Source organism: Myotis yumanensis, unplaced genomic scaffold (assembly GCF_028538775.1).
Source record: "Myotis yumanensis isolate MYYU_CA2020_CCGP unplaced genomic scaffold, mMyoYum1.0.hap1 SCAF_4, whole genome shotgun sequence".
NCBI lineage: Eukaryota > Metazoa > Chordata > Mammalia > Chiroptera > Vespertilionidae > Myotis > Myotis yumanensis.
The window spans coordinates 35,808,191-35,833,053 of record NW_027223755.1 but is presented as its reverse complement, the minus strand read 5'-3'; the positions used below and the strand labels follow the sequence as shown (position 1 = coordinate 35,833,053).

General features: G+C 42.5%; 1 protein-coding gene and 1 long non-coding RNA gene across 4 annotated transcripts in view; one reads left to right on the top strand and one right to left on the bottom strand.

Annotated features, from left to right (window-relative positions):
* Positions 1 to 4,396: 4,396 nt before the first annotated feature.
* Positions 4,397 to 24,863, bottom strand: part of PIK3R1 (phosphoinositide-3-kinase regulatory subunit 1) — an 86,474-nt gene continuing 66,007 nt past the window's right edge. Inside the window, exons 1-10 of one of the 3 annotated variants that reach the window (XM_070412105.1) lie at positions 16,834 to 17,281; positions 13,245 to 13,347; positions 12,416 to 12,514; positions 12,132 to 12,312; positions 11,752 to 11,877; positions 10,965 to 11,107; positions 10,557 to 10,733; positions 10,393 to 10,461; positions 9,604 to 9,774; positions 4,397 to 8,529 (exon numbers count right to left, since the gene is read on the bottom strand). In XM_070412105.1, coding sequence (XP_070268206.1) covers positions 8,340 to 8,529; positions 9,604 to 9,774; positions 10,393 to 10,461; positions 10,557 to 10,733; positions 10,965 to 11,107; positions 11,752 to 11,877; positions 12,132 to 12,312; positions 12,416 to 12,514; positions 13,245 to 13,347; positions 16,834 to 16,849 — 1,275 coding nt within the window. In that variant the 5' untranslated portion in view covers positions 16,850 to 17,281 and the 3' untranslated portion in view covers positions 4,397 to 8,339. Of the gene's footprint in view, positions 8,530 to 9,603; positions 9,775 to 10,392; positions 10,462 to 10,556; positions 10,734 to 10,964; positions 11,108 to 11,751; positions 11,878 to 12,131; positions 12,313 to 12,415; positions 12,515 to 13,244; positions 13,348 to 14,736; positions 15,242 to 16,833; positions 17,282 to 24,863 lie in introns of those variants that run through there. The other 2 variants (XM_070412104.1, XM_070412103.1) reach the window with 2 other exon arrangements.
* Positions 11,851 to 24,507, top strand: LOC139008635 (uncharacterized). Its single transcript, XR_011471171.1, has 4 exons — positions 11,851 to 11,921; positions 15,543 to 15,634; positions 22,554 to 22,638; positions 23,610 to 24,507. It is a non-coding gene; the product is annotated as an uncharacterized lncRNA (long non-coding RNA).

Here is a 24,863-nt window from a genome sequence, read left to right as displayed (position 1 = left end):
AAGTGGTCTCCTCTTCCAGACTTTGCAGTTCCCTTTTGGCAGATAAAGTTTTTCTCTAATCACTTCAGTTTGGGTTTCTGGACTTATCTGTTGGTAAGGTCGTTGGGCAGGTGGGGCCTGCTGTAAGGGCGTATTTTGGGTGAGGCAACTGTTTGAGCTCTGAGGTTGGTGGTAAGGGGTGTGTGCCACTGTCTCAGAATAGCTGGATAGGACTGCTAGCTTGGTTCCCTGTCCAAGTGAGGCTGTAGAATGGGCTTCACAGTTGCCTGAATTCTCTTGTCAGGCTTACTAGACAGCCAGGACTGGTTCCGATACTCAGCAGTAGGTGGGGCTATGAAGTAGCTTCCCTGCCCTGGTTGGAGTCCAGGGACTGCAAGTCTCATTGTTTGAGGGCCTGATTAGGCAAGAGTGTGTACTGAACGTCCTGGTCAGGTGAGGCCACCAGTTTTGCTCTAAAGACAGGAAAAGCCGTGCTCTCTGTCCAAGTTCCACTGTAAGCAGGGCTGTTGGACACCCTACACAGCTTCCCATCTCTCTGGTAAAGTTCCTAGTTGGGCAGGCTGTATTCTGCAATAAGAGGGCCATGAGTTAGTTTCCCTGCCCAGGCATGGTGGGAGAAGCAGCTCCAAGGCCGCTCAGGTTCTTTGTTTGTAGTTTTAACTCAAGCTGACCTGTGCCCCAAATTCCCGAGCTGTACAGGGCCACTGGCTTTGCTTTGAGAGCAGTCAGCTCTGCCTGCCTGCCTCTTGGCTCGAGCATTGCTTGGTTGCAAAGCTTCCAGGTGTTTTCACCAGCCTTTCCTGTCAGGTGGGGCTGGGGGCCACACACCACACCACAGTGGGTGGAGCTGTGGCTCAGCTCTTCTGCCTGGGTGTGGCAAACCTAGCTCTAGGGCCAGCAAAACTCCTCAATTAGGACTCAAATCAGACAGGCCTGTACCCTGCCAAGGACCCTGGTCAGAATGCACCACTCACTTAGTTTTGCAGATTAGCAAAGCTGCTGGTTGGGCTCTGCAGGTAGGAGGGTAGTCTGCCAAGATCTGGGTGCTGGTTGTTGGAAGGCCCTCTCCTGTTCTCTGTCACAATCAGAGTCCCAGTAATTGAGCCCTGCAGAGTCCTCTGTGGGGCAAGACCAGAGTAGGGGTCCTCTGTGGGGCAAGACCAGAGTAGGGGTTCCCAAGAAGTGCTCCACAATGCTGGGGGTAGGGGCTAGAGGTCACCTCTGAGTTCTCTTTTCCCACTGAGGTGACATAGGCTCAGGGAAGGGTCCGCATGTAGCTGTCCCTCTTACCCTTGTAGTGTAGTTTCTCTTCGTCTTTGTGGTGCAGGGGATGCTTCAGCCTCACTCCTGAGTTCTAGGATTCTCACAGTGATGTCTTGTCCATGAGTAGTTGCTAGTCGTTCCTCTGTGAGGGAGAACTATGTCAGGAATGACCTACGACACTATCTTGGTGACTCTCTTGTCAATGATAGCCTGATAGCCATTCTAGCAGGTGTGAGGTGATACCTCATTGTGGTTTTGATTTGCATTTCCCTGATGATTAGTGATATTACGCACCCTTTCATGTATCTATTGGCCATTTGTAAATCTTCTTTGGAAAAATGTCTATTTAAGTCCTCTGCCCATTTTTTTTCCCAACCCTGTCTTCTAATTCACTGATCTGATCCTCCGCTTCCCCTAATCTGCTGTTTGGGACTAGGTTTGGCTTTTTGCGAATGGGCACAGCTGCTTGGGACTAGGTTCAGCTCTTAGGGGCTAGGCTCCATCTTTCGGGACAGGCCTTGGTTCTTTGGGACCAGGTTCGGCTTTTCAGGAATGGGCACAGCTGTTTGGGACTAGGTTCAGCTCTTAGGGACTAGCTCCAACCTTTGGGATGGGCCTCAGCTGTTCGTCTTCTGCTCCTTTTTAAGTTGGGTTATTTGTGGGGTTTTGTTTTGTTTTTGCTATTGAGTTGTATGAGTTCTTTATATATTTTGGATATTAATTTCTTATCAGATACATGGTTTGCAAATATCTTTTCTTAGTCTCTAAGTTGCCTTTTCATTCCACTGGTTATTTATTTATTTATTTATTTATTTATTTATTGTTGTGCAGGAGTTTTCTAGTTTGACATAGTCCCACTCATTTATTTTTTATTTTGTGTGCTTTAGGTGTCATGTCCCAAAAAAACTGTTTGAAGACCCATATCAAATAGCTTTTTCCCTATGTTTTCTTCTAGTAGTTTCATGGTTTCAGATCTTACAGTTAAGTCTTTATAGAAATCTTACTTTTAGACTTTTTAAGGGACAACTTCAGGGAACAGTTTTTTAATGGGCTGACACAGGATCAGATCTTAACATAGTACACTTACATGCCACTCGCTGTGTCCTAGAGGATTTGCAGGCCACATTCTCTGACCCAGTGCCCTGTGCTTTAGTTAGATGGGCAAGGTGTCATTTCCAAGCATATGCCCCTCCACATTATCAAGAACTTGGCTGCCCATTATGATACAGCTGAAGTGCAGCTTTAAGGCATCTGCACGATAAGTGGGCTCTCATCCTGCTAATGCTTTCTTGGGCATCATCACTGACAACACAAAGGGCCCATACTCAATCAACAGCAGTGGTCTGCAGTCACCAGTCATCAGTCACATTGTGGGTTATAACTGTGATCAAATTGCAAATGGAGAACTTGGGGGAGGCGAGTACTCTCATTCAGTGTGCCCTGTTACAACGTACACTCTAGAAGCAGTCCTGGAGACTCTAGATCAGTGATGGCAAACCTTTTGAGCTTGGCGTGTCAGCATTTTGAAAAACCCTAACTTAACTCTGGTGCCGTGTCACATATAGAAATTTTTTGATATTTGCAACCATAGTAAAACAAAGACTTATATTTTTGATATTTATTTTATATATTTAAATGCCATTTAACAAAGAAAAAAAAATGAGTTTGTGTGTTACCTCTGACATGCGTGTTATAGGTTCGCCATCACTGCTCTAGACTCATAACCTTATTTCACAGATATGGAGGCCCAGACAAGTAAACTGAGTTCATCACGTTTCTACAGCTGGTTAAAGACAGAACTAAGACCAGCTTGAGCCTCCTAAGGTGTAAACTAGTCTATTTTCTGTAGAGAGCTTACACTATGAGCATAAATTATATAAAGCATACTTATATCACTCATTGATGTACTAGTTCAACAATCAGGTGACCTTAAGTAGTCAGTCTCAAACTTGAGTGTGCGTTAAAATCACCTGGAGAGCTTGTTGAAACAGATTTGCTTGGTCCTGATTGGAGAGTTAGTAGGCCAGGGGTGGGGCCCTGGAATTTGCACTTCTACCAGGCAAATCATCAATGAAGGATATATATACGCTTTATATAATGTATGCTCACCGTGTAGACTCTCTACAGGAGAGAAATAGACTGGTTTACAGCTTAGGAGGCTCCGAAGCCAGAGGCTTAGACCGAGAGCCCAGAGTGAGGTTGCTCAGACCCCAGAGAGGGTCTGCCTGAGGAGTAGGGGCCACACAGGAGACTCACTTCCTGGCAGCCAGAGGGCAAAAGACCCTGGGAATACAGTTCTCTGGAGTACAGAACAGAGCAGGGAAAACTGATTGAGTTACTGCCATACACAGAGAATCCGGACTAATTACTTATGTGCCCCTCATCTCCATTACCGGACCATGTCTACATGTCCAGGGCTCTCACTATGCCCACAGGTAAAGTCAGCAACACATATATATAGGCTGTTCCCCCAAAATGTATAATAATTTGAATAATTATTAAGGCAGTGCTTATTAAGATACATTTCATTGTCAAAATGGAGTTATCCGCTGTTAAAGTATGTATACTGTACAAGCAAAGTGGCATTCATTGTCATAAATTCACTCAGCAAGGAAAGTGACATAGGAGTTATTTCAGAATCAGAATACTTTTTATCTGTATTGACTAGATGCCACAATGCGAAACCTGAATCTGTTGTGTGCTTGGCTCTGTCTGCAACTCCATGTCACACTCTGCATGCTGCTCAGTGCCTCATGCTGCCCCTGTGGGACAGACACAACAACTCCTCAACAAACCATAGTTTGTAGAGAGCAATTCTGAAGGTTTGGAAGTGGATGGTGGCGGGATTGAGGGACGATGGGCATTCTATTTTCTTATAGCAAGAACAGGCCTTGAAATGACATCACCTAGAGATTATGTCATCATTAAGGACATGGTGTAATTATGTAAACAACACTGAGCAGTCATTCATGTGACCGCTTTTCGTGGCCTTCCCGCTTTACAAAAGTGAGGCGGTAGAAGGAAAGGGGGTGGGAGGGAGGCTACAGAGACAGCAACTTTCATTGACCAAAAGAGCAAGAGCGTGGTTTCAGAAATATTTCTTAGGCAGTAATTGAAATTTCAAACCATCACATAAGTTTCAAAACAATCTTTATTCTGTTTGAGGCCCTAATACAATGCATTACAGCAACTTAAAACAACAAGACATAGCTCCATTAAATCTATAGCTTGAACCAAGTGTCAAGGAGGCACACTCCCCCCGCCCCCCACCCAGGTTGCCTTGTAAAGGCAAAATTACAACAGACCATCACATCCTCCCTCTCGTCAAAAGACCAACTTTATTTTAACAATGTCATATAAACAGATTTGTAAAAACATCGAACAGACCGTAGCTTTAAAAAATACACACATATAAATGATTTTTTGTTTTTGTTTTTTTAATAGCAGCATCCTGGGTAGCTAATGCTATCTCATGGTGACAAGTTTAATGTTAAGTTAGATAGTGTTTCCAATTTTGTTCCCTCCCCACTCACACTAGTATTTTATATAACTAGATGTTTGAAAAATAAGAATTTGGCATTTTGGAACTTTGTCTCATGTGAGGCATTGTGCTTTTAAACTGCCCCTTTCTTAAGTGACCCTGAACTCAGATTTCAGAGTCTGCTTTCCGGCTGACTTGGATACCATGCATAGCAAAAGCACAGTTGTTAAAACCAGCAGAATTTTTCTCCCAGTAAGGAACATCAGTAGGACTTCCCAAACACATTACTAGTTCATAACCAGCTACTTGACAAAGCAATAGGTTCCCTATAGTGACAGCTCACATACACACATTTTGACTTGACACATTGAAAACAAGGATTTCCAAATTAAGCGAGACCAGCTTCCCAAAAGGAGTTAACTTTTAAACACAGGGGGGGAAAAAAAACGCCAAAGAATTATGAACTTCTCACTTCACTTGCAAACAATTTTCACCTTTGTAAGACAAAACAAAGCAAATTCACATGGAAAAAAAACCACCCATACACATATACAAGAACTGTACTAGACATTTGCTTGTTTGCACTTGAACTCAACTGTGGATCTGTTTTGGCTGAAAGGTGTACTGAAAACACAGTCCATGCACATATACATATATACATATATCAAGGGCCATGAAGTTTTCAGATGTTGCAAACACATGCTTTTTGCCTTTTCGCACGGTTATAATATTTCTCTTGTGTCTAATGTCAGGTCCCAGTGCTCCCACCTTATAGCCCCGTCATGGCCTCTCTGAAGCCTAGTTCCTGGCTTTATTTTTAGGATGCTACCTTGGGTGGGGGAAATCAATGCATGGCTAAGAAAATGTCTCAGAGCACCTCTGCTGTATCCATTCATACTCGTGAGCCACTGAGACGATACATCTGGAAGGACATAGGTGGTGGGCATGCTACACACAGTCAAGAAGGCACCTGGCAGAGGGGTGACATCACAGGTGTGTAACTCACTGTGATACGGAGTGAGGAATCCTGCCTTTGCAGTGCAAAGAAAATCTATTGTTTGTGCTTGTGAGATGCAAAAATAAGGCAGATGCCTACTACCATGTCATCTTGCAAAATGTTGAAGCAAAAACACTAACAAAACTATGAAATGTACTGTTAATGAAACATTCCATTTCAGATCTTATATTTTGGAAATTAAATGAAAATTATTTATACTTAATAGCATACATGGATGTGCTACCAAAAAAAAAAAAACAAGAACAAAACCACGCTTGTTTACAAGCTACTATTAACTAATTGTTAAACTTCTGTGAGACATGGAAGGATAGTTTTAAACCAGACACTCATAGACTCAAACCAGGAGAATCGTCAGTTGTCTGGAGATGAGAGGGAGGTGGTCAGATCAGTACAGTCAAGTCTCAGGCTGACAGTCTGGCTGTAAGGCTGACTATTGCTCTTGATATGAGTAGCTTCATGAAAAAAGGACCAAAAAAAAAATACATTCTACAGTTAAGTCAGCTGCTAGACAGATTCTTTCAAAAGAATTTTTAAAGGAACATTAAGAAAACCAAACCCCCTCACCCCAATATTTGAAGGAAAGAGAAATAAAGGTATGAAATTGTAAGATTCCATCTTAATCTACCAGCATAGTTGACTATGGTTATAATTATCCTTTATTCCTCCCAATACATGCACAATTTCCACGGAACAGAAAGGCTTTTTGCATATGTGAATCAGGGAGACCTCTCACTCATGCCCTGAATTGCAAAGATGACTCTAACACCCCTTCCTTTTCCCCACAGTGAAGTATAACACATGCAATTATTTGGATGAATGAGAAGGACTGTTATTACGATTCCTGAAATGGCCATGACTTTAACGAGCTCCACACAGCCCAGAGCAGTAGCAGTTACCATCACGCCTCTTTGCTTTATGGTCTAAGGTGAATGGGAAGCTAGGAAAATAACAAACAGCCAGATAAACATCTTTTCTCAAATCATGTTTTCTCAAAAATGAATGTTTGTTGGTTGTAACAGTAGTCTAATGTTAAAAAGAGACATTTTCTAAGTGTAGCAATTTAACCTTGAAATCAGTGTTCCGAACAAGGGTCAGAACTAGAACATCTGACCAGCTGCGCTGTTAAGAGTCGTAGCAGATGTGTAATTGTCATAATTGGTAATAACTAGCAGATGAGAGTGGGAAAGACTGAAGTATAAGCAACTTCCCTCTGCAGTTACCTACTTTTTCTCTAATCATGAGAAAGAGAAAGTGCATTCCACCACCACCCCCCACCTGTACAACCTTTTGCTATATCCTTCCTCCCCAGATTCAGGAAGTTCACAATTCTTTATGAAACAAACATTGCCAGGTACCGTATTTTAAGAGTTTTGAAACAACATTGTCGAACTCCGCGATACTTTTGTCATATTCATATATCTTTCTCTTTTTTATTGAATAAAGCAGCTTTGAAGCTTATCAGGCACTGCCCAACAAAACATTTAGTCCAAAAAATCTGTTAGGAACTTTTTAACCTTGGACTAATAGCCAAGTACTCTGTACAAGAAAAACTGTAAAATATTTCATAGTTTTAATTCTGAAGCCTTTTTTAAAAACTGGCATCCTGTACATTTCTTCTTTAAAAAAAAAAAAAAAAAGTAAAAGAATAAACAAAATGAATATTAACACAAAAATCAGGAACAACAGTATTTTCAAGCAACAAAAATTGGGGCAGGGGAAGCTTATTCTGAACGTACATTTAAAACTGAGATAACAACTTAATGAAAATTAGGAATTGCATAGCGCTGTGAATTTAGCCTTCAGCAAAACAAAACAGAAGCTATTTGGTATTGATACAAATCCATCTATTTGATAGTTAGTCATCCAATATTATGTACATATTTTATATACTAAATGTCACTTGAAGTCCTGTTTTCCAAGTTCCGTTTTTCCATTGGTAGGTTTTGTTTTTTGTTGAAAAGTTTAAACAAAACGCTTTCTGGCACTTTGCTGCAACAGAATTTCCTCTGAACACATGTGAGCTGACGTTCTCCCCAAAGTGTCCCTTGTGAGTGGAAGTGCCTTTCTGCTACATATCGTTCATTTGTTAGGAAATGAAATAATCCACAGTGCGAAGTGTCTGGGTCCACCGTGCACAGCAACACCAGGCTAAACCAGGCTGGACCGAGCGCTCCCGGGCCAGGGCTCCACCGCCCTGTGCACCCTCGGTCTCCAAGGTCCCAACTTTGAGCTGGTAAAGCTTCAGAAAGCATTAACGAGCACCATGGTGAAGGCCTCTTTGTCCCTGCACGCAGAGATTTTTGCATTTATTTTTCTCTGTGTTGTGGTGACTTTAAATTAAACCAAAAAAAAAAAAGGAAAGGAAAGGAAGGTTAAGCACTCCAGATTAGCAACGTCTGGTCATCGCACAGTGCTGGCTGCATGTCTTCCCCTACTGCTTTCTTTTTGTCGAAAGCTCCAGTCCCATCTGAAGACGTGGTCTCCGCAGCTCAATTCACAGGTCAGGCTGGAGAGGAGCCCTGTGCTTTCCAGAGGCCTCGGGTGGTTGAACATCAGGAGGAGGACGGAGGAACCGCTTCATCGCCTCTGCTGTGCATATACCGGGTAGGCTAGTGTGACGTTGAGGGAGTCGTTGTGCTGCACGAGGGAGGTGTGTTGGTAATGTAGCACCAGTTCTTTGAGGGAGCTGTACAGGTTATAGGGCTCGGCAAAGCCATAGCCGGTTGCGGTTTTGTTTATGACACAATGCTTTACCTCACCGTCCACCCTAGAGAGGAGAGAGAACAAATGCATTGTGACCTTGACCGGGACAAACCGTGACGCAGCTAGGCATTTTTAACAAAGTCATCATCAAAAAATACACTTGACACAGGCCAGGGCCCACGTGGGCAACTGTCCCAGGTGAACTGCCAGACTCGTGGCTTCGCCACCTACTTACTGGCTGAGTGACTTGGGTACGGAACCCAGCTTCACTGAGCCGCTGTATTTTCATCTTTAAAATGGTGTAAGAGGAACATGATAGTAATATGTGTCACCAGGTGGCTTTGAGAAATGAGATGATGTGCACGATGTGCTTGGTAGAATGCCTGGAATGCAGCGAGCACGCAACAAGTGGGAGCCGCCGGCCATCAGCGCCGCTGTGTGACCAGAGGTGTGACTAGTTATTAATAGGATCCCTTCTCTCAGGCTGGCTTTCAAGTGTCTACGTGTCTCTCCATCTTGCCACTTACTCAGAGCTCTTCTCACACCTCCTTCCTATAGGACGTCTCCGTAAATGAGAGAGCTTGCAGAGTAGGATGTGCTTTTAGAGCAAGCAAACTCTAACACGGGCCAAATAAACGAGCCATGCAGCCCACGGGCCCCGAGTTTGACATGCTTGTTTTAGAGCCTCGCACTCTGAAATGACGCCAGTGACCCAAAAACTCACTGTCCATTCAAAGTGCTCCCTGGACTATTAAGAAATCAACAAAGAAAATATGCCAGGGGACAAACATGTCTTCTGGGTGTAATTACCTCAAGGACAGTTCCTGATGGGGACTTTTCACCTGTGTGTGGTGCTCTTATGTGAGTTACCTCAGACTCTCTACTAGCCTCGAGGCAAACATTGCCATATACATTTTTAAAAAAGACTTAAAGTAGTCCCTGAATTGGTACCCAAACAAAGTAGGTTTCTTTCTACTAGACTCTACTGACAGGCAGATTTTAAATATTATGCCTGTTTTATTCCCTCTCCTATACTGTGTGCCATAAGATTCAGGTTAGAACTTTTCACCTCCCTGCCCATGGCTGGCAGAATGAACCCCCCTCCAGGAGACAGGAGATGTGGGCGGGAGATACATACACTACAGAGCAGGCGTAGCAGCCCTGTTTACTGCTTTCCCGGACCAGGAAAGTGCCGTCTCGCTTCCCTCGTAGTAAGTTCTCAGCCTTGTTTCGGTTGCTGCTTCCGACATTCCAGGTCTTCTCGTCATGGTGGGGCAGATCCTCATCATCCTCCACCAGCGAATATTGGCTGAGGAGGGAAGGGAGGAGGTTCCTAAGTGAGGTGCATGGAGCCACAAGCCTACCCTCACCTCTTCTACCTCGGTTCTGCCCCTCCTACAAGCAGGCCAGACCAGCGATCGCCCGTCTGACTCAACCAGCCCTCCCTCTCATCTAGGGAGGGGAGCCTTCTAGGTAACTTCCCTGGACAAAGAGTCAGTATTAAGCTCAGGTACCTGGGCAGAGAAAAAGGTATTAAACAATCCTGTTTGTCCAGTTTAGATCAGGAAATTGATGGTCTAGGAGGATTGCCAGATTTCAAATAATTCAAACAAAACATATGCTTAAGCTTCAAAAACATACTCAGCCTAATTCTGTCCCTTTTTTCAAATTGTTCCAAAAATATGTTGGGACATCACTGTGGACACAGTGTTGGAATGATAGGGGGAAGGGGGAGTCTGTATCTTCCCTCCCTAAACTCTCCCTTTAAAATATTCTGGATAATGAGACTGGGTTTATACATTTTCTCCTACAAGATGTTCCAAACTCAGTAAAATTCCTCACTTGTTCCCTAAATAAGGCAAGTCATGTATTTTCCTAAAATGAAAAAAAAAACACCCTGCTGCTTCCATCTGTGGTAACGACTTACTCTTCAGTGTTTTCATTGCCCAACCACTCGTTCAACTTCTTCTGCCGAACACCTTTCTGAGTCAACCACCTGAAAGAGTTTCAGAGGGAAAACGCATTCAGAACTTAGCCTTAATTTTAGCCACTGGCAGTCGTTCCCTTGCGGGTTCCGTGCCCACCACTTACATCAAGTACTGGTCTCTTGTCTTTCTCAGTTGGATGAGGTCGGGCTTAATGCTGTTCATGCGCTTGTCAATCTCCCGATACTCAGCTGCCTGTTTCTTCAAGTCTTCCTCCAGTCGTCTTCTGCTGTCCACAATTTCACTGATCCGAGACTTTAACTTTTCATAATTATGCATAATCCTGCAGGCAAGAGAAACGCATCTGTGATCACCCGAGTTCATCATGAAGGGATCCCCCAGTTTATATGAAAAGGCTCCCTGTGGAGCCCCAGCCATTTTCCTAAGGCAAGGAATGCTTTGCTTTCCCTTCCCGCTGTTTTTTAAATATGCACAGAAAGCAAGATCACTTTTAAGCCTTTTAAGAATATCCTGGTTATCTCTAGCAGAACAAAGGGACACTCCTCTGACCAACCTTTGTATTTCTTTCTCATTGCCTTCACGTTTAAACTTTTCTATGTACTCTTTACTGTAGCGCTCCTGTGTTTGGCACTGTTCTTCAAATATTTTTATGGTTTCATTAAATGCTTCAATAGCTGTTCTTTTCATTTGGATTTCCTGCAACACAATATTAGTAAGACCATGTCACACCTTTCGTAGAACAGGTGATTTCTTATTGTGAGAGACTCCCATTATGATTATCTAGAACGTTAAGTACTTTGTTAGCAAGGTGGGACTCTAATTCATAGACTCACTAAAACACTATCACAAAAGCACACACTTCCTTTGGGAATTATTCCAGTCTATGGAAAATGACTACCTGACAGTTTCCTAAGTTTCCATCTTGGTTAAAGTCATGCCACTTTATCAGCAATTCATGACATCCATGTTGCCCTTTACTCCCCCTGCCGGTCCCGATGGTTAAATCCCTATTTCTGATATTAGCCAAATTCCACAAGTCTGTGGAACTTCCAAGCTAAAAATAATTCTTCAATCAAGAATTGTGTCAAATAAACTTAAAACTCACAGGAACCTCTTCCTTTCTCTTGTAAACTTACTATTCTATACTTATAGGCTTCATTTACAAATAGAGATATAATGAATAAATTACTCGAATAATCCACAATGATTCACAAATGAGCTCTCAACCTCACTATACTGTAAAAACTCAACCTTTTTATTCTGTTTTTGAAGCTAATATGCGTTAGGTTTTAATAACTAACACTTCTAAAATTATAATGTGATTTTCACAGAAAACTCACCTGGGAAGTACGGGTATAGTCCTCATATAATCTATCATATTCCCGACTTTTTTCTTGAAATTGAGTGTTATATTCATGTAATTTTTTTCCTACAGCTTCAATATTATCTTCTTTGACAACTTGATCCTAGAAGGATTAGAGAGAGAAGAAAAAACAATTTAATGGATAAGGTATGTAATCAATTAAGAACTATTTAACCAAATATCTGACGTGTAAAAATCCTTAGACTATTTTATTGAACTACTCTGAAATTGTAATTTTGTGATTACAAGTACAAAGCTTTTCAAATTTCATTACATGCAATTCATCTGCTTCTAAGTGTTTCTAAGCACTGAAAGTACCTTATTTAAATGACATTAACAATGTGAGCATTTGATTACCTGTTGGTATTTGGATACTGGATAAAGTAACTTCACATCCAGCTTGGGATTGTACTGAGCTAGAGATTCATTCCGGTAGTGGTTTATTAATTCAACCACAGAGTTGAAGGTTAATGGGTCCGAGAAGCCGTATTTCCCATCTCGGTGAAATATTTTGATTAATTTGTTATTTCCTCCTTTCCTGTAAATACAATATGAATGTAATGGCATATAATTTCCTTTAAAGAAATGTGTTTTAATGTCAACTTGAACCACCCCAGCTTTACCGCCATTCTCTGACTCACCTTAGTGTAAGAGTATAATCTCCATGCATTTTAGTAGATGCATCTCGTACCAAAAAGGTTCCGTCAGCTGTATCTCGGAGTTTTTCATTCACTTCCTCCCTGACGTGAAAAGAACACAAGACAGGGCTTACCTCAAAGATTTAGTGATTATCTAAATAGACTTAATTTTTAGAGCAATTTTATGTCCACAGCAAAATTGAGCAGAAAGTACAGAAAAAGCCTCTAACACCCTTCCCTATAGATTTATACTTATTAATTACATTTTCAAAGCTCAACAATTTATTCTTATATAAAAATGTTACAAACTCCATCTCATTATAAACAGGTGCATGGGAGTTAAAAAAAACAACAACCTACTTTCACTATCCATGTAACTGTGGTACACGTTTTTATTTTTTAAGCAAAGATGCTAACAAATCAGCAAATCATGATCCCAAAAAGGTTTCCCTCCCCACCCCTCCCCGCTTAAAAAAAAAGCTAAGAATAAAAATGCCACTTTATTTTATTGTGAGATAATCGTATGAATTCTTAGAGTTCTGCGTGACAGGAGTGCCTGCACGCTGCCTTGGGCAGTGCCACTCGTCCCGGTGCCTCCCTGACATCTGTCAATAATCGAACTTCTCAGTGTGTAATTTCCGGTGGCACCAGCACCCACAGCTCTCCAGCATCTGAGTGACTTCTCTGGTAGCCTTTGGAAGGGAATCCAGTATGCTTCAATGCTTATATTGGATGATAGCCTAAAAATGGAACTTAGCAAGCTGGTGCTTTTCTTTCTTTTAACCTAAAACTCTCTATCACTAGTGAAAACTAAGGGTTTCTGTGGGCTTACCTCGAGATATCTCCCCAGTACCACTCAGCATCTTGTAAGGACATATTGTTATTCATACCGTTGTTGGCCACAGTAGTAGGTTTTGGTGGTTTAGGAGGCAGTGCTGTAGATTAAGGAGAAAGGAAAAAGGTGTTTGCAACCTCAAACTACAATTGAACATTTTAAAACAGACCTAATTTCTTTGGATGAAAGTAGAGTGTGACATACAGCAATAATTCAGAATTCCATGAAACATGCAAGATTGTTTTCTTCCAAAAAAAAAAAAAATCAGAAATCTTTCAGAGTACAGCTCAAAGAGAAAAGAAACTGAAGAAAACAGCTTGGAGATTAATAAATGAGAATTTCAGAGTAAATCCAGAGTTGTGCCATTTTCTACTTCTAGGTTCTGGTTATATTAAAGTTTCATGCCTGGTCAAATCCAGCTGAAGTCAGAAACCATGCATGCACAGTGAGCAGGAGGAATCACATGGGTTGGCTTTAATTTCCTCCTATTTAATTAGGAGAGACAAATTTGGCTTCTGCCCTCCACAAATGCTGGTGTGGTAAAGAGGCTCACCTACAGCAATATGTTTTCAGAGGAGAGTTAGTATTTCTCGTCTTAGTATTTCAGGCACTGTTCTGCCAAAAGCCACTCTAAGAAACTCATCTGTGACCTAAATCTCTTTAGTGTTAATTTTTTATTGGAGAAATTGTGCTCTATATGTCAACTGATTAAAAACTATATTCCTCTTTCTCAATGTCAAATCAGTATTCATATACCAACTGGTGACAAATGAAAGGCTGTGGTATTTCTGAAATTTCTTCATTGGGAAATGGGCTAATAACATAGGGGTAAGTTAAGTTAGAAAGCAGAATAAACCCAGGATTTTTTAGCTAAATTCTAAGTCATAAGTTTTAAAGCACAGTTACGATTTTAATTTATGTAAAATTATTTCAGAAGTCTATCAAAAGACTATGTGATAAAGACTAGGACTAAGGAATGGAGAGCCAAATTCTTTTCTCTTTATAGTATCCTAATATAGTATCTTAGGACAGGAGGCAAAATCTCAAAATTTGATTTAGAATAGTTTCCGGTCACCTAGAACTGAGTTGCAATCATTGCTACATTTTACATGCTTTCTGAAGTACCAAGTGCTATCCCCACAAAGTATCACACTGTTCTCCTCCATTGGCAACAGAGAAAAGCAGCACAAAGGAGACATCAATTCAATTACAAGAACGCTATACAACAATATAACCCAAATAGCAAAAGATCTTAACAAAAGACACCAGTGAAAAACCGGCATTCCATTCATAGACATTCAATTAAGAATAAGCATTTACCACATACAATCTGATCTGCCTGCTTCCACATGCTATGATAAAATGAATTATTATTAAATTAGAACAAATTAATAAAAATAGAAATCTAAAGAGGCTCTATTACAGAGTGGTCAAAAAAAAAAAAAAGCCACAAAATTAACTAGCTTTCTACAATATACTGCAGTATTACCTGGTGGATCCATTTCTATATAAAACATCAAGTCTGTGCCACAATTTATATCTGTCTTAGCATATTCTAAATCCAGGTCTTCCATATTCCAAACAGTGTTGTACATTTGTGCGAGAGTTTCCTTGGCTGAGCTCAGTTATAAGAAAAGAGTCCGGCTTTCTTTGTAATGGTGTCTTGGAATTCATTTTAAAACCTATAAGGGGCTGCACTGTAACCTATTACATCACACAGCCCAGCCAATCAAGTCAGAAAAATGTCACCAGACCACTCCTGCTTCATTATTTCTCTTCTGTATCAGCCTTAGCACAACCCCAACCTCACTAAGCTACATTTAATAGAACTGCAACGTATACATGCTCATCGCTTCCAAAAGCTGTTTAATTTGACTGTTCTCCTCCAGCAGTGAGTTTTCTAATTCCCTTTTTATTGCTCCTTGCAGCTTGGTACGCTCCGCTCTTGGCAGGGTGACAAAAGCTGATATGCTGCAGCACGTAGCTTTTTTTCCCCTAGTGCATCTGGGTTTTTAGATAGCCCGATCATTCCTTGGTTTAAAAATCTTACAAATGCATGAAAACGGTATATTTAAGGTATAATTTACAGTCCTTAAATATCTCCCATAGGTATTAAAAGCAGAAAGGACTCTGGATATTTAATCTCAGTCCTACATAAAAACTCAAACACTGTCACAAGTGTACCACATTAGAAAGCTCAAGTACAAGGAAATACATAGGCAAGCTCTCCTCCTCGTCCAAACATTGCAAAGTCAAAACTATACTTTATGGACTAACACTGGAAATTCTTAACAGGAATGAAGAGGTCTGTTAGCAGAAATAATCAACAGAACTGTCAACATCATTAATGAGAATTTTAATGTTACTGCCTAACAAGACTGGTCAAGGTAAGCTGTCTTCCAAATAGAAAGAGGCCATACATATCAGAATGCAGAGGGGGGAGAGCTTTCTTGGCAAAGTATTCTCACCGGTGAACCCATCCTGGGATTTATTGTGTTAACACTGCTTGGGTGGGCGTGGGGATGATGTAATCACTTTTTGGGGAGGTGGGGGTGGGGAGGGGGCTTTTATCTCCTCTACCTCAAATGCCTCACACTGGGGAGGACTATTACTATTCCTTCTTAGCAGTACTTAATGTAAAGACATCAATTCCCCTATAAGCCTAATTATTAATCTTTTTTTCTTTAAAGCTATTCTCTATATAATCCTGCTGCTCTTACTGGAGCCTAAGGTACATTCCCCTTAAGAAATGGTCCCTCTTTGCAATAGGATGAGAGGGAAGGAAGAAGCGGGGTGGGGGAAGCCCTCACCCCATGTAAATGTGGCTGATTTAAAAAACTATAGTGGGCTCTGTGATCCACACAGTATCTGTGAGATTAAAGAGCACAGAAGCCCTAAAAATTTACTCTTAGACGTTCTATCAACGTTGGAATCATAAACTATATAAAAGAGCAGAGCAAAGGCAGGCCATTCTCGGAGCACTATTCACTTGAATCCCCTCTCTAGCTTATAATTCATCTTCTCATTAACCATGAAGGCAGACTCGGCCTAAAAACCCTCCCACTCACTTTTCTATTTGCCTAAGAGCTTAACTAAACCTAAACTCAAGTAAAAGTGGCGGTGGTGGTGCCCTCAAATAAGATTCAGAAAGAAACCTCTCGGTTTAATAAAGACAGTGATACCCCCCCAAGGAAGGGAGACAAGTTCTAGCCTCCAACAGAGGGCCGCATGCCCTGGAAGCACTTGGTGCAAACCAGGGCTGAGAAGGGAGCCCATGTGGCACAGGGAGCAGGGAGACAGGTGATTTTCCACGTCTCTCCCAGGCCTGGCCAGGCACCAACTTCCAGCCCGGCACTGTAATTACCTCCTTCCCCGCTTCCAACCTAACCCCATCCTTCCCTCACCCTGTGCCCCTCCAGGAAAGGAGCATCTCCCTAATCTGCCATCTGCCCTCCTCAGGGAGTGCTTAATCAATCTCTCTCTCGCTCACAGAACTACAAAAAATACACCACAAAAAACAACAAAAAAAAAAACCCTAATGCAACAGCGAAGGGGCAGAGAAGTGCACAAATTAAAAGCAACTTACTTTGCAGGTTATGCATTTCAACGGTTTCTCTTTGAAAGCCTGTATCCGACAATGAAAAAAAAAATCCAAAAAGCTATTCTTCCAGCCAGCAGGACCAGCCCCGCGGCTCCCCCCGCGGCTCTCAGGCAGGCAGTGCTGGCTGCCAGCGCGCAGGACCCCTGGGACCGAAGGAGGATCGCGCCGCTGCACCCTCACCGGCTCCCCGCGGAGACAGCCGCTGGACGCGGGTCCAGTACCCGGGAGGGAAAAGGCACCGGCGCTCGCAGGGCTCTCTCAGATAAAGATCGCGGCTTCATGATTAACTCGGGCAGGTTCAAATATTTGCTGAGCCAGGGATTTCGGGGAGGGGAGGAGAGCCCGAGTCAAAGTCAAAGTTGTCATCTGCTAACAAGTGGCCAATGCCAGGCCAACTCGCTCATTTTCACCGAGGAAATGAGAAGGCCATTGTGCGGGGACCTAAAATAGTCTCTCTAACTGGCTGCGGCAGCGCGCTCGCTGGCTCGCCGGGCTCAAGTGGCCACAGTGAAGCGAGGCACTATGCGCAGCCAAACACAGGAAGTGGCTGAGCTAGTTCAGCAAAAAATAGAATCAAAGCCCTGCTTGTAAAGGCCTGAACCCTCGGAATGGCCCAGAACACCATGCCTTGCTCAGTCCACCTCCTCCCACACACAAGCACAGGCAGCCCGCAGGTGTAACAGGAAAGCCCTACGCAGCAACTGGGCAGGGAACAGGTCTAAAAAAACATTTCAAGTCCTAGGGAAGATGGCTCTAACTCTGCATAGATACTATGCTGCACGACCACATGAAGACTGAGAAAGAAGAATCCCAGCTGCAGCTATTTCTATAGTCAATTGCAACTTGGGCTTCAATAGCCAGAGGGTTTTGTAATAATTAGGAGGGGTGTCTGCACCGGGTTCATGCGATGGCCACATGGAGCAAAGGATGGGAGAAGGACAAGCAGATGGAATACCTTTCTGGGGGATGTTTGTCCTCTATTTGAGAAAGGTGCAATGAACCAGACTTAATTAAAATTTGACCTCAGAAACTTTTCACTCATATCAGCTTGACTATTACTCCAAGAACCAAAACACAATGTAAAAATCACAGAATCATACCTTTAAAACCAGACAGCAATTTAGAGATGACTTCAAGCAATTCCCTCATACTACACACACACACAATTCTGACCAGAGGGGTAAAGTGGTTTGCACAAGATTATAGCAGGAGGACCAGAACTCCTTTTCCTCCACCCACTGGCCCTGCTCTTCACTTCCCTCTGCCAGAGAACATAAAAATTAACAAGTGAAACTGAAGCTAATGTCTTCTAAGCCACATACCAGAAATTTCACACTTGCAACAAAACTGACCTTTTGTTTTCTATTTTTAGCTTATCTAAATTTTTAAAAAGCTACCTTCAAATTCTCTTTGAAGAAATATGGGTGTGGTCTCTAACACCCTCAGATTCTGTATAGGAAGGTGACCCAATGGTCACATGCAGGGATAAAGACTGAGGTGCTGATAAAAAGTCTACACCGGCAGGAAACGGGGAGCTGGTTTCAGGATTACTTGCAACATCTGGGAAGTGCTGCTGCACTCACAGTGAAAGTGACTTTACAAACTTTCCGTTGGTGTAATTGGTGAAAGATCTCCATTTCTAATGAAAACAAAAACTGTGTGTAAGTGCATCTTCCAGCTCCTGCCCAGTGATTACTGGGACACATGGTTAGTTCAGAGGCTACCCTTGCATCGTGAGCAGCATAATCTTGCTCTATTTTTAAAAGTCTTTCTAAAGCTAGAAACTTCGGAAACACCAGTCTCTTAAGCATACCTGTCTGGAGGCACATGATGATTCATGCCAAAACCTTCTAAGACTAAAATGCTTTCTAGTCCAACAATATATTTTCTGTTTCAGAAGAAAATTATCCACTGGAAAGCAGTACACCCTCTACTTACAGAAAATTCTCAAAATAGATTTGTAAACTTTGCTTTGAATTTCTCACAATATGTATCATCATCTACCATAGAGGTCCAATTATATTACTGAAAGTGTGAGCTGGGTCTTTTCCTCTTCAGTTTTAGTGGTGGAAAAGTGATCTGCAGACACATGCTCTTTATTAGCTTAAAAAGGGAGCCCTCTGCTGGTAGAATAGAGTCAGTGACTTCTGCTTGGGAAAAACCAGGCAAGTTTCAGTACTTTACATTCATCTCATATTATGTCCAAAATTTCACACAAAATAGGTGTCCAAATGTCACTTAATCTATATGATTTACTAACAAATAACTAATAAATGCACAGATGTCATAACAACGTAGGAAATATTTTTCATGTGGCTGCTAAGCTCTTGGAAGAAAACTTATTTTAGCATTTATCTGAGACTCAAAGACAGCCACCCTGGAGAACTTACACACATAATTAAAAATAAACTTTAGCCCTCCAAATTCTTCAAGACAGTATGTCTTACTAATTTTCCTTTTCCCAAAGTTTGGTAAAACTTGTTTCTGAGGCAAAAATAGTTCATATTTCACTTCTCAGCAGGTCCCTTAACCACTAAAAATACCTGTGAAAGTTACAGACTGAACACTGTATTCATATGTGCACATCACCATCAAATCACAATTGTTTAACGGCCACCATTCATCCTGCACAACTTCTTACCTGTTTTGGTGGGCTATCATTTCTGAACAAAAGGCCACTTAAAAAACAAACAAAAACATGAACCCAAATCATCCTTTAAGGGTTAAATGAATGCCTCCCTTTATAATTTAACTTAAAACAACTTAGGACAAAGGGGCTTTCCAGGATGATGCAAACTCATCACTCCATATCTGGCTCTCCTAATGACCCCGCATGGAGAAGACTGTCCATTTGAATTTCTAAATAAACTCAGGTTTACATATGCGCAAAAATGACATCCCGCCAAATATCTGAAAAGGTGCATCCACTGCTTAGTGAAGAACTCCTGCCCTGTCATTTCCCCCTCAGCCACTGTCTCTGGAAATAGAAGCCTGCACTGTGAAATCAGAAGTAAAACTGAGCTGTATGCCAACATACGCACCCTGAAATGTTTCTTTTTCAGAGTACAAGTAAAATTTCCTATTTTTCAATACATAACCCTGATGGCCTGCCTCTGTTTACTCCAACCCATCTAAATGTATGCATGCATTTTTTTTTCAAGCAAGGTTTCATTTCTCAACTTTAAAACAACCTCTAATGTCAGACCACATTTTAAATTCAATAAAAAAAAACAAATCAGAGAAAAGTAAAATTCTTTGAATGTCATTTCACTCTACCTTAGTGCTTTAGTCCTGGTTGAAAGGCAAGCCCAGAGAATTTAAAACAAGATTTATGAATCAGGCTCTTTAGGATGAATGTTTTGCAATCCCCCAGTGGTTAAAAATTAACTCTGACAGGTGTAAAAGGACAGGGGGAGAAAGAGTCATTTATTTTCCTCTCTGGACTTGAGGTGCCATATCAGACTTCAATTATGCTACATTAATATTTCTGAATGTATCCATGAAATCTGAAATATGTAAATATACTTAGAATGGGTTTCATTCAAAGGCAGCCCATGTTAACTGGTCCTGTTTTTACTTTAGTTGCCCTATAGTGATCTGCTTTAGCTACCTAAGGATTAGCAGGGTAAACATCACACCATGATTGAAGAAAACCTGCTGTTTGAGCTTTAAATGTGTTGAAGACCTTTAGTTACAAAGGGCACAGCACTTACGCTATGCTTAACCCCTCAAACCTTCGTTTCCCTCCATGAGGGGAAAAGCCTTGCATTGCAGGTTTGCTGGGTACATTAACAGAGGTGGTAGGTGAAAGTGCTTTGAAAGCTGGGATGTGTATCAGAGGTTAAAAGACAGGTCACTGGATGATTATCATTCTGTGCCGTTCTATGCAAGGAAGAGCTCAAAAGGAGAAGCGGCCTTTGTCCCTGAGAAATGTGGCTGAGCAGATGAGAACACTTACGTGTTAGAGGACAAGGGGCTTCGTGCAGATGCAGTGAGTGGCAGTGTCTGGGGCTGCTGTGCACAGCTGTACATTGTGTGCACTGTGTGAAGGCACCTGGGCAGTGGCAGGAGGAACTGGCACTAAAATCCAGGCCCTTCCACTCACCATGCCACGCAGAGGAAAGGGCATCCTACAAGGGCACCTTCCTCCCTCTCAGCATGCACCCACTCCGAGGCAGCAGCTGCCCAGAGAGGGTCCCTCTCACATTTACAGGCTCCCTGGCCTGGGGCCTATCCCTGCTGGCTAGGAACGGGGGTGGGGTCAGAGGGGAGAACGGTGAGACAGTGCTCACCAGGAATGGGGAACCAGGGGGACAGGAGCTGAGAGTGAGGCAAGCTCTCGCAGGGCCTTAAAAACCAGAGCTGACACCACACACAGCAGAGACCACCTCACAGTTCTCACAACAACCCCAGGACAGAAGCATTATTCCAATGTCAAAGACCGGAAAACAGTTTGGAAAGGCTGAGTTACTTGATAACAAACTTGGCAAGTAAGTAGCAGGAGCTGAAATTCAGACCCAGTTCTACTTGACTCCCATGGTTCTTTCCACCGCAGAACCGACAGAGGGAGTGATTAGGAGCCTTATGACAACAGTTATGAAAACTGCATGTGGCTCTCTACTGTCTGTGACCCAGAGGAGCAAACTGCACAGACTTTTAGTTGATTACTTGCTGGAGACTTAGAGGACTTCTGACCGGCCACTGAGAGCAGCACTGCTCACGGAGGTTCCACAGGCCCGGGCAGCAGAGCAGCGGAGTAGAGCCCTCCACAGACCCCAGAGTCGGCACTCATGGGTGGGGTGATACCCCATGAAACCCTTAACCCCTGCTGGCTTCCCTTTTTTCATGTGCACACAAAGAGCTGGGCAATACTTTCAAACTAAGTGATGCTTTTATGATACTGTCACTGAAATATCTCCTGCTCTTTACAGTCTGATAAAAATATCAAGCCTCTATTTCTTTTTTAACCCAAACTCAAACCATCTTCTGTCACCATATATTAGGCCCCCTTTACACACACCCCACACCCACTTCCCTCTGGTAATCACCATCCTGTTGTCTGTGTCTATGAGTTTCAGTTTTATATTCCACCTATGAGTGAAACCATATGGTTGTTAGCTTTTTTCTGATTAATTTTGTCAAGCCATTTCATTATTTCTGTACTTGGCAATTTATCTTGAATAAATCTTTGAAACTCCTTGAACTGAAATGTTATTCCTCCTTCCCCTATTCAAACTGTTCCTTTTATTCAAAGCCCATTTCAAGTCTTATTTTTCCTATGAGCTTTTTCTGTCGACTCAATTACCCTAACAAGGTACCAATCACATCCCTAAAATTATTTTTGTACTTAGAATACAAGCCCTTCGATCTAGTGCTTAATTAGACACGATGTGCTAATGGGTCCTATTCGAATTGACACACTGCCTCAAACGGACTGCCTGTCCGTTCAAGTTCTATCTGGTAAAAACTATCAAAGATGTCTTTGTCCCATAATAGTCTTGCTACCCCTTCCCACAAATATCATTCACGTGCTCATTTCTATCCACAGTAATAAAGTTACTGAAAGTGAATGATTTATAACCGTTTATGGAAATGCATGGGGACTGTGCTTCCAAAGCCCTCTGGTAAAACCACGCGCTGGGGCAATGAGGGGACTGGAAATGTCACATTCCTACCAGGCCTAAGAAATCATTTCTCTGACCCAGGGCCTCCTGCCAATCACCTGCACTGGAGCCATTCCTGAGCAAAGGATGGGGCGTTTTTCCTGGGATGTGTCATATGTTTTCACAGGTGAGAGACGCTAAAGCATCCCTTTAATTCCAAAGGGCCTATACAATTTCCAGAACAGCTAGGAGATATCACACCGAGGTAAAAATGGCTCACCATGGTTTAAAATGACTTGGGTTCATTTTTTGAAGAGGCTGTATGAATTCTGGGATGGTCTAGCAAATGTTCAAGGCTTCATTTGTCTTTATTCAACAGAGCTGGTGGAAGTAATCCACCTTTGGGATTGGTGCACCAACTTCCTTATTCTAAGATATATCAAGCAGTTTTGTTTTTGTTTTTAATCCTTACCCGAGGGTATTTTTAAATTGATTCCTAGGGAGAGGGAGGGGGGGGCATTCAAACATCTATGTGAGAAATATCAATTGTTTGCCTCCCGTATGCGCCCCAATCAAGGATCAAGCCTGCAATCTAGGTACATGCCGTGCCCCTGACTGGGAATCGAACCTGCAAATGGGATAATGCTCCAACCAACTGAGCCACCCAGCTGGGGCTATCAAGCACTTTTAAGTGTGTATTATGAAAATGGTTGCAGATGAATCTTTTCTTTGGCAGAATTCAGCAGAAACTGATAAAGATGTTTGGTCAGTTTACACCAGTCACTCATTAAACTCCACCACTGATCCTACTACACCCATATAGTAGAAATTCTCAAAACTCCATGTGATAAATTCATTTGTGGGTGTCTGTCACACCCTGGCTGGCGTTTAGCTTCCATACCTCCCCTCTCCAGAGGGGGAGCCACTGAGAAGACCAGGACGGTGGTACCACCTAGCCCTTCCCTGCAGCAGGCCCCGCTTCTCCCCTAGGGTCTGAGACAGACCGCCACACTAGTCAGGAGGAAGTGAAAGATCACAGCCCAACCTTTGGCCCACCGATCTGCTTTCTTCCTCACTCGTGTGTGATTAGTTTAGGGAAGGCCATCAATGAATGACTAAAGTGCCATGTTCCAAACCTGTGTCAACCTCTTCTCACAGGGTCCTTCCAACACATCACGGCATTCTTTCCTGCTGAGCCCAAAGGCAACCTCTGAACATTGACACAGAGCTCCAAGACCCATTAACAAATGACCCACGCATCACAGGAGATGAAATCTGTGGACCACCACCTGGACTTTAGTTCGTGGCCATCCTTGTCGACAGCCATTTCTGCAGTTTACCTATAATGCGAGGCCTTCCTGTGGAACATCCTGCTTGCTGTGATTTGGAACACACCACACCTGCCTTAAGTACCACTTCTGCTGCCTCTTCTCACCTCTGGAGACCATATTTTGGGCCTGTCCACAGGAGCCCTGACCAATACCCACCTGGCTTTACCCCACCCCTACAGGCGGGTTGTAAGCACAGGCCCTCGCCTCTCTCAGTCTGCTCCACCCAAGTGGAAATAACCAACCCTGGCCATGGAACACCTAGAGGGGCATAGCTTCAATCTCCACTGCCTGACAGTGACCCCTGGGTTCCCACACCTGCCCACACAGAGGTAAATCTGGGAACTCTCATGAGCTACTACCTCTGAGGTTTTATTTAAATTCTAAGCATAAATTAAGAATATAAGCAATACCTTTTACTGGGCCTGAAACTTTACTTACAAGACCTTACTCACTATTTTAAATGGCCAGCTTTTAATCAGCATATACAGCAAAGTAAGGTTGCTTAGGCTTTCCACAGTAGAAGAAAAATACATCAGTTTAAATTAAATCCACTGCTAACACGGTCTACATTTCCTGCTTTGTTAAATGGCTAATGGAACGCCAGCCTGCTTTCAAAGAAGGGCCTGGCTTGCTCTAACGTGCTGCAGTGAACTCCCTGGTTTCATGCTGCTTGCGTTCCTGAAAATGTTTATTTTGACAGACATTTCTCAGCATACCTGCTTCCAAAAAACACATTCCAAAATACTTTAAATTATATAGTAATTATAAATCCCCTACTTTCTCAATATTAGAAAGACAAACTAAAATGTCAACAACTAAAATGAGCTCCATAATTTACGCAAAACTAGAAGCATAGAAGTTGAGGGGAACAGAGAGCTCTCCCAACAAGCACATCGAAAACCAAGATCATTTCAAATCCACACACAGTGAAATACGGATGACACTGACCGTACGCACTACCATTCAGCTAGTGGTTCTTTAATCACAAGAGCACGTTATTATAGAAACTTAGGCTATTTCAGACGTCTAAAGCCACCATTTATCAGGCTCTAAAAACCAAACAATGAGTGAAATTGGAAAG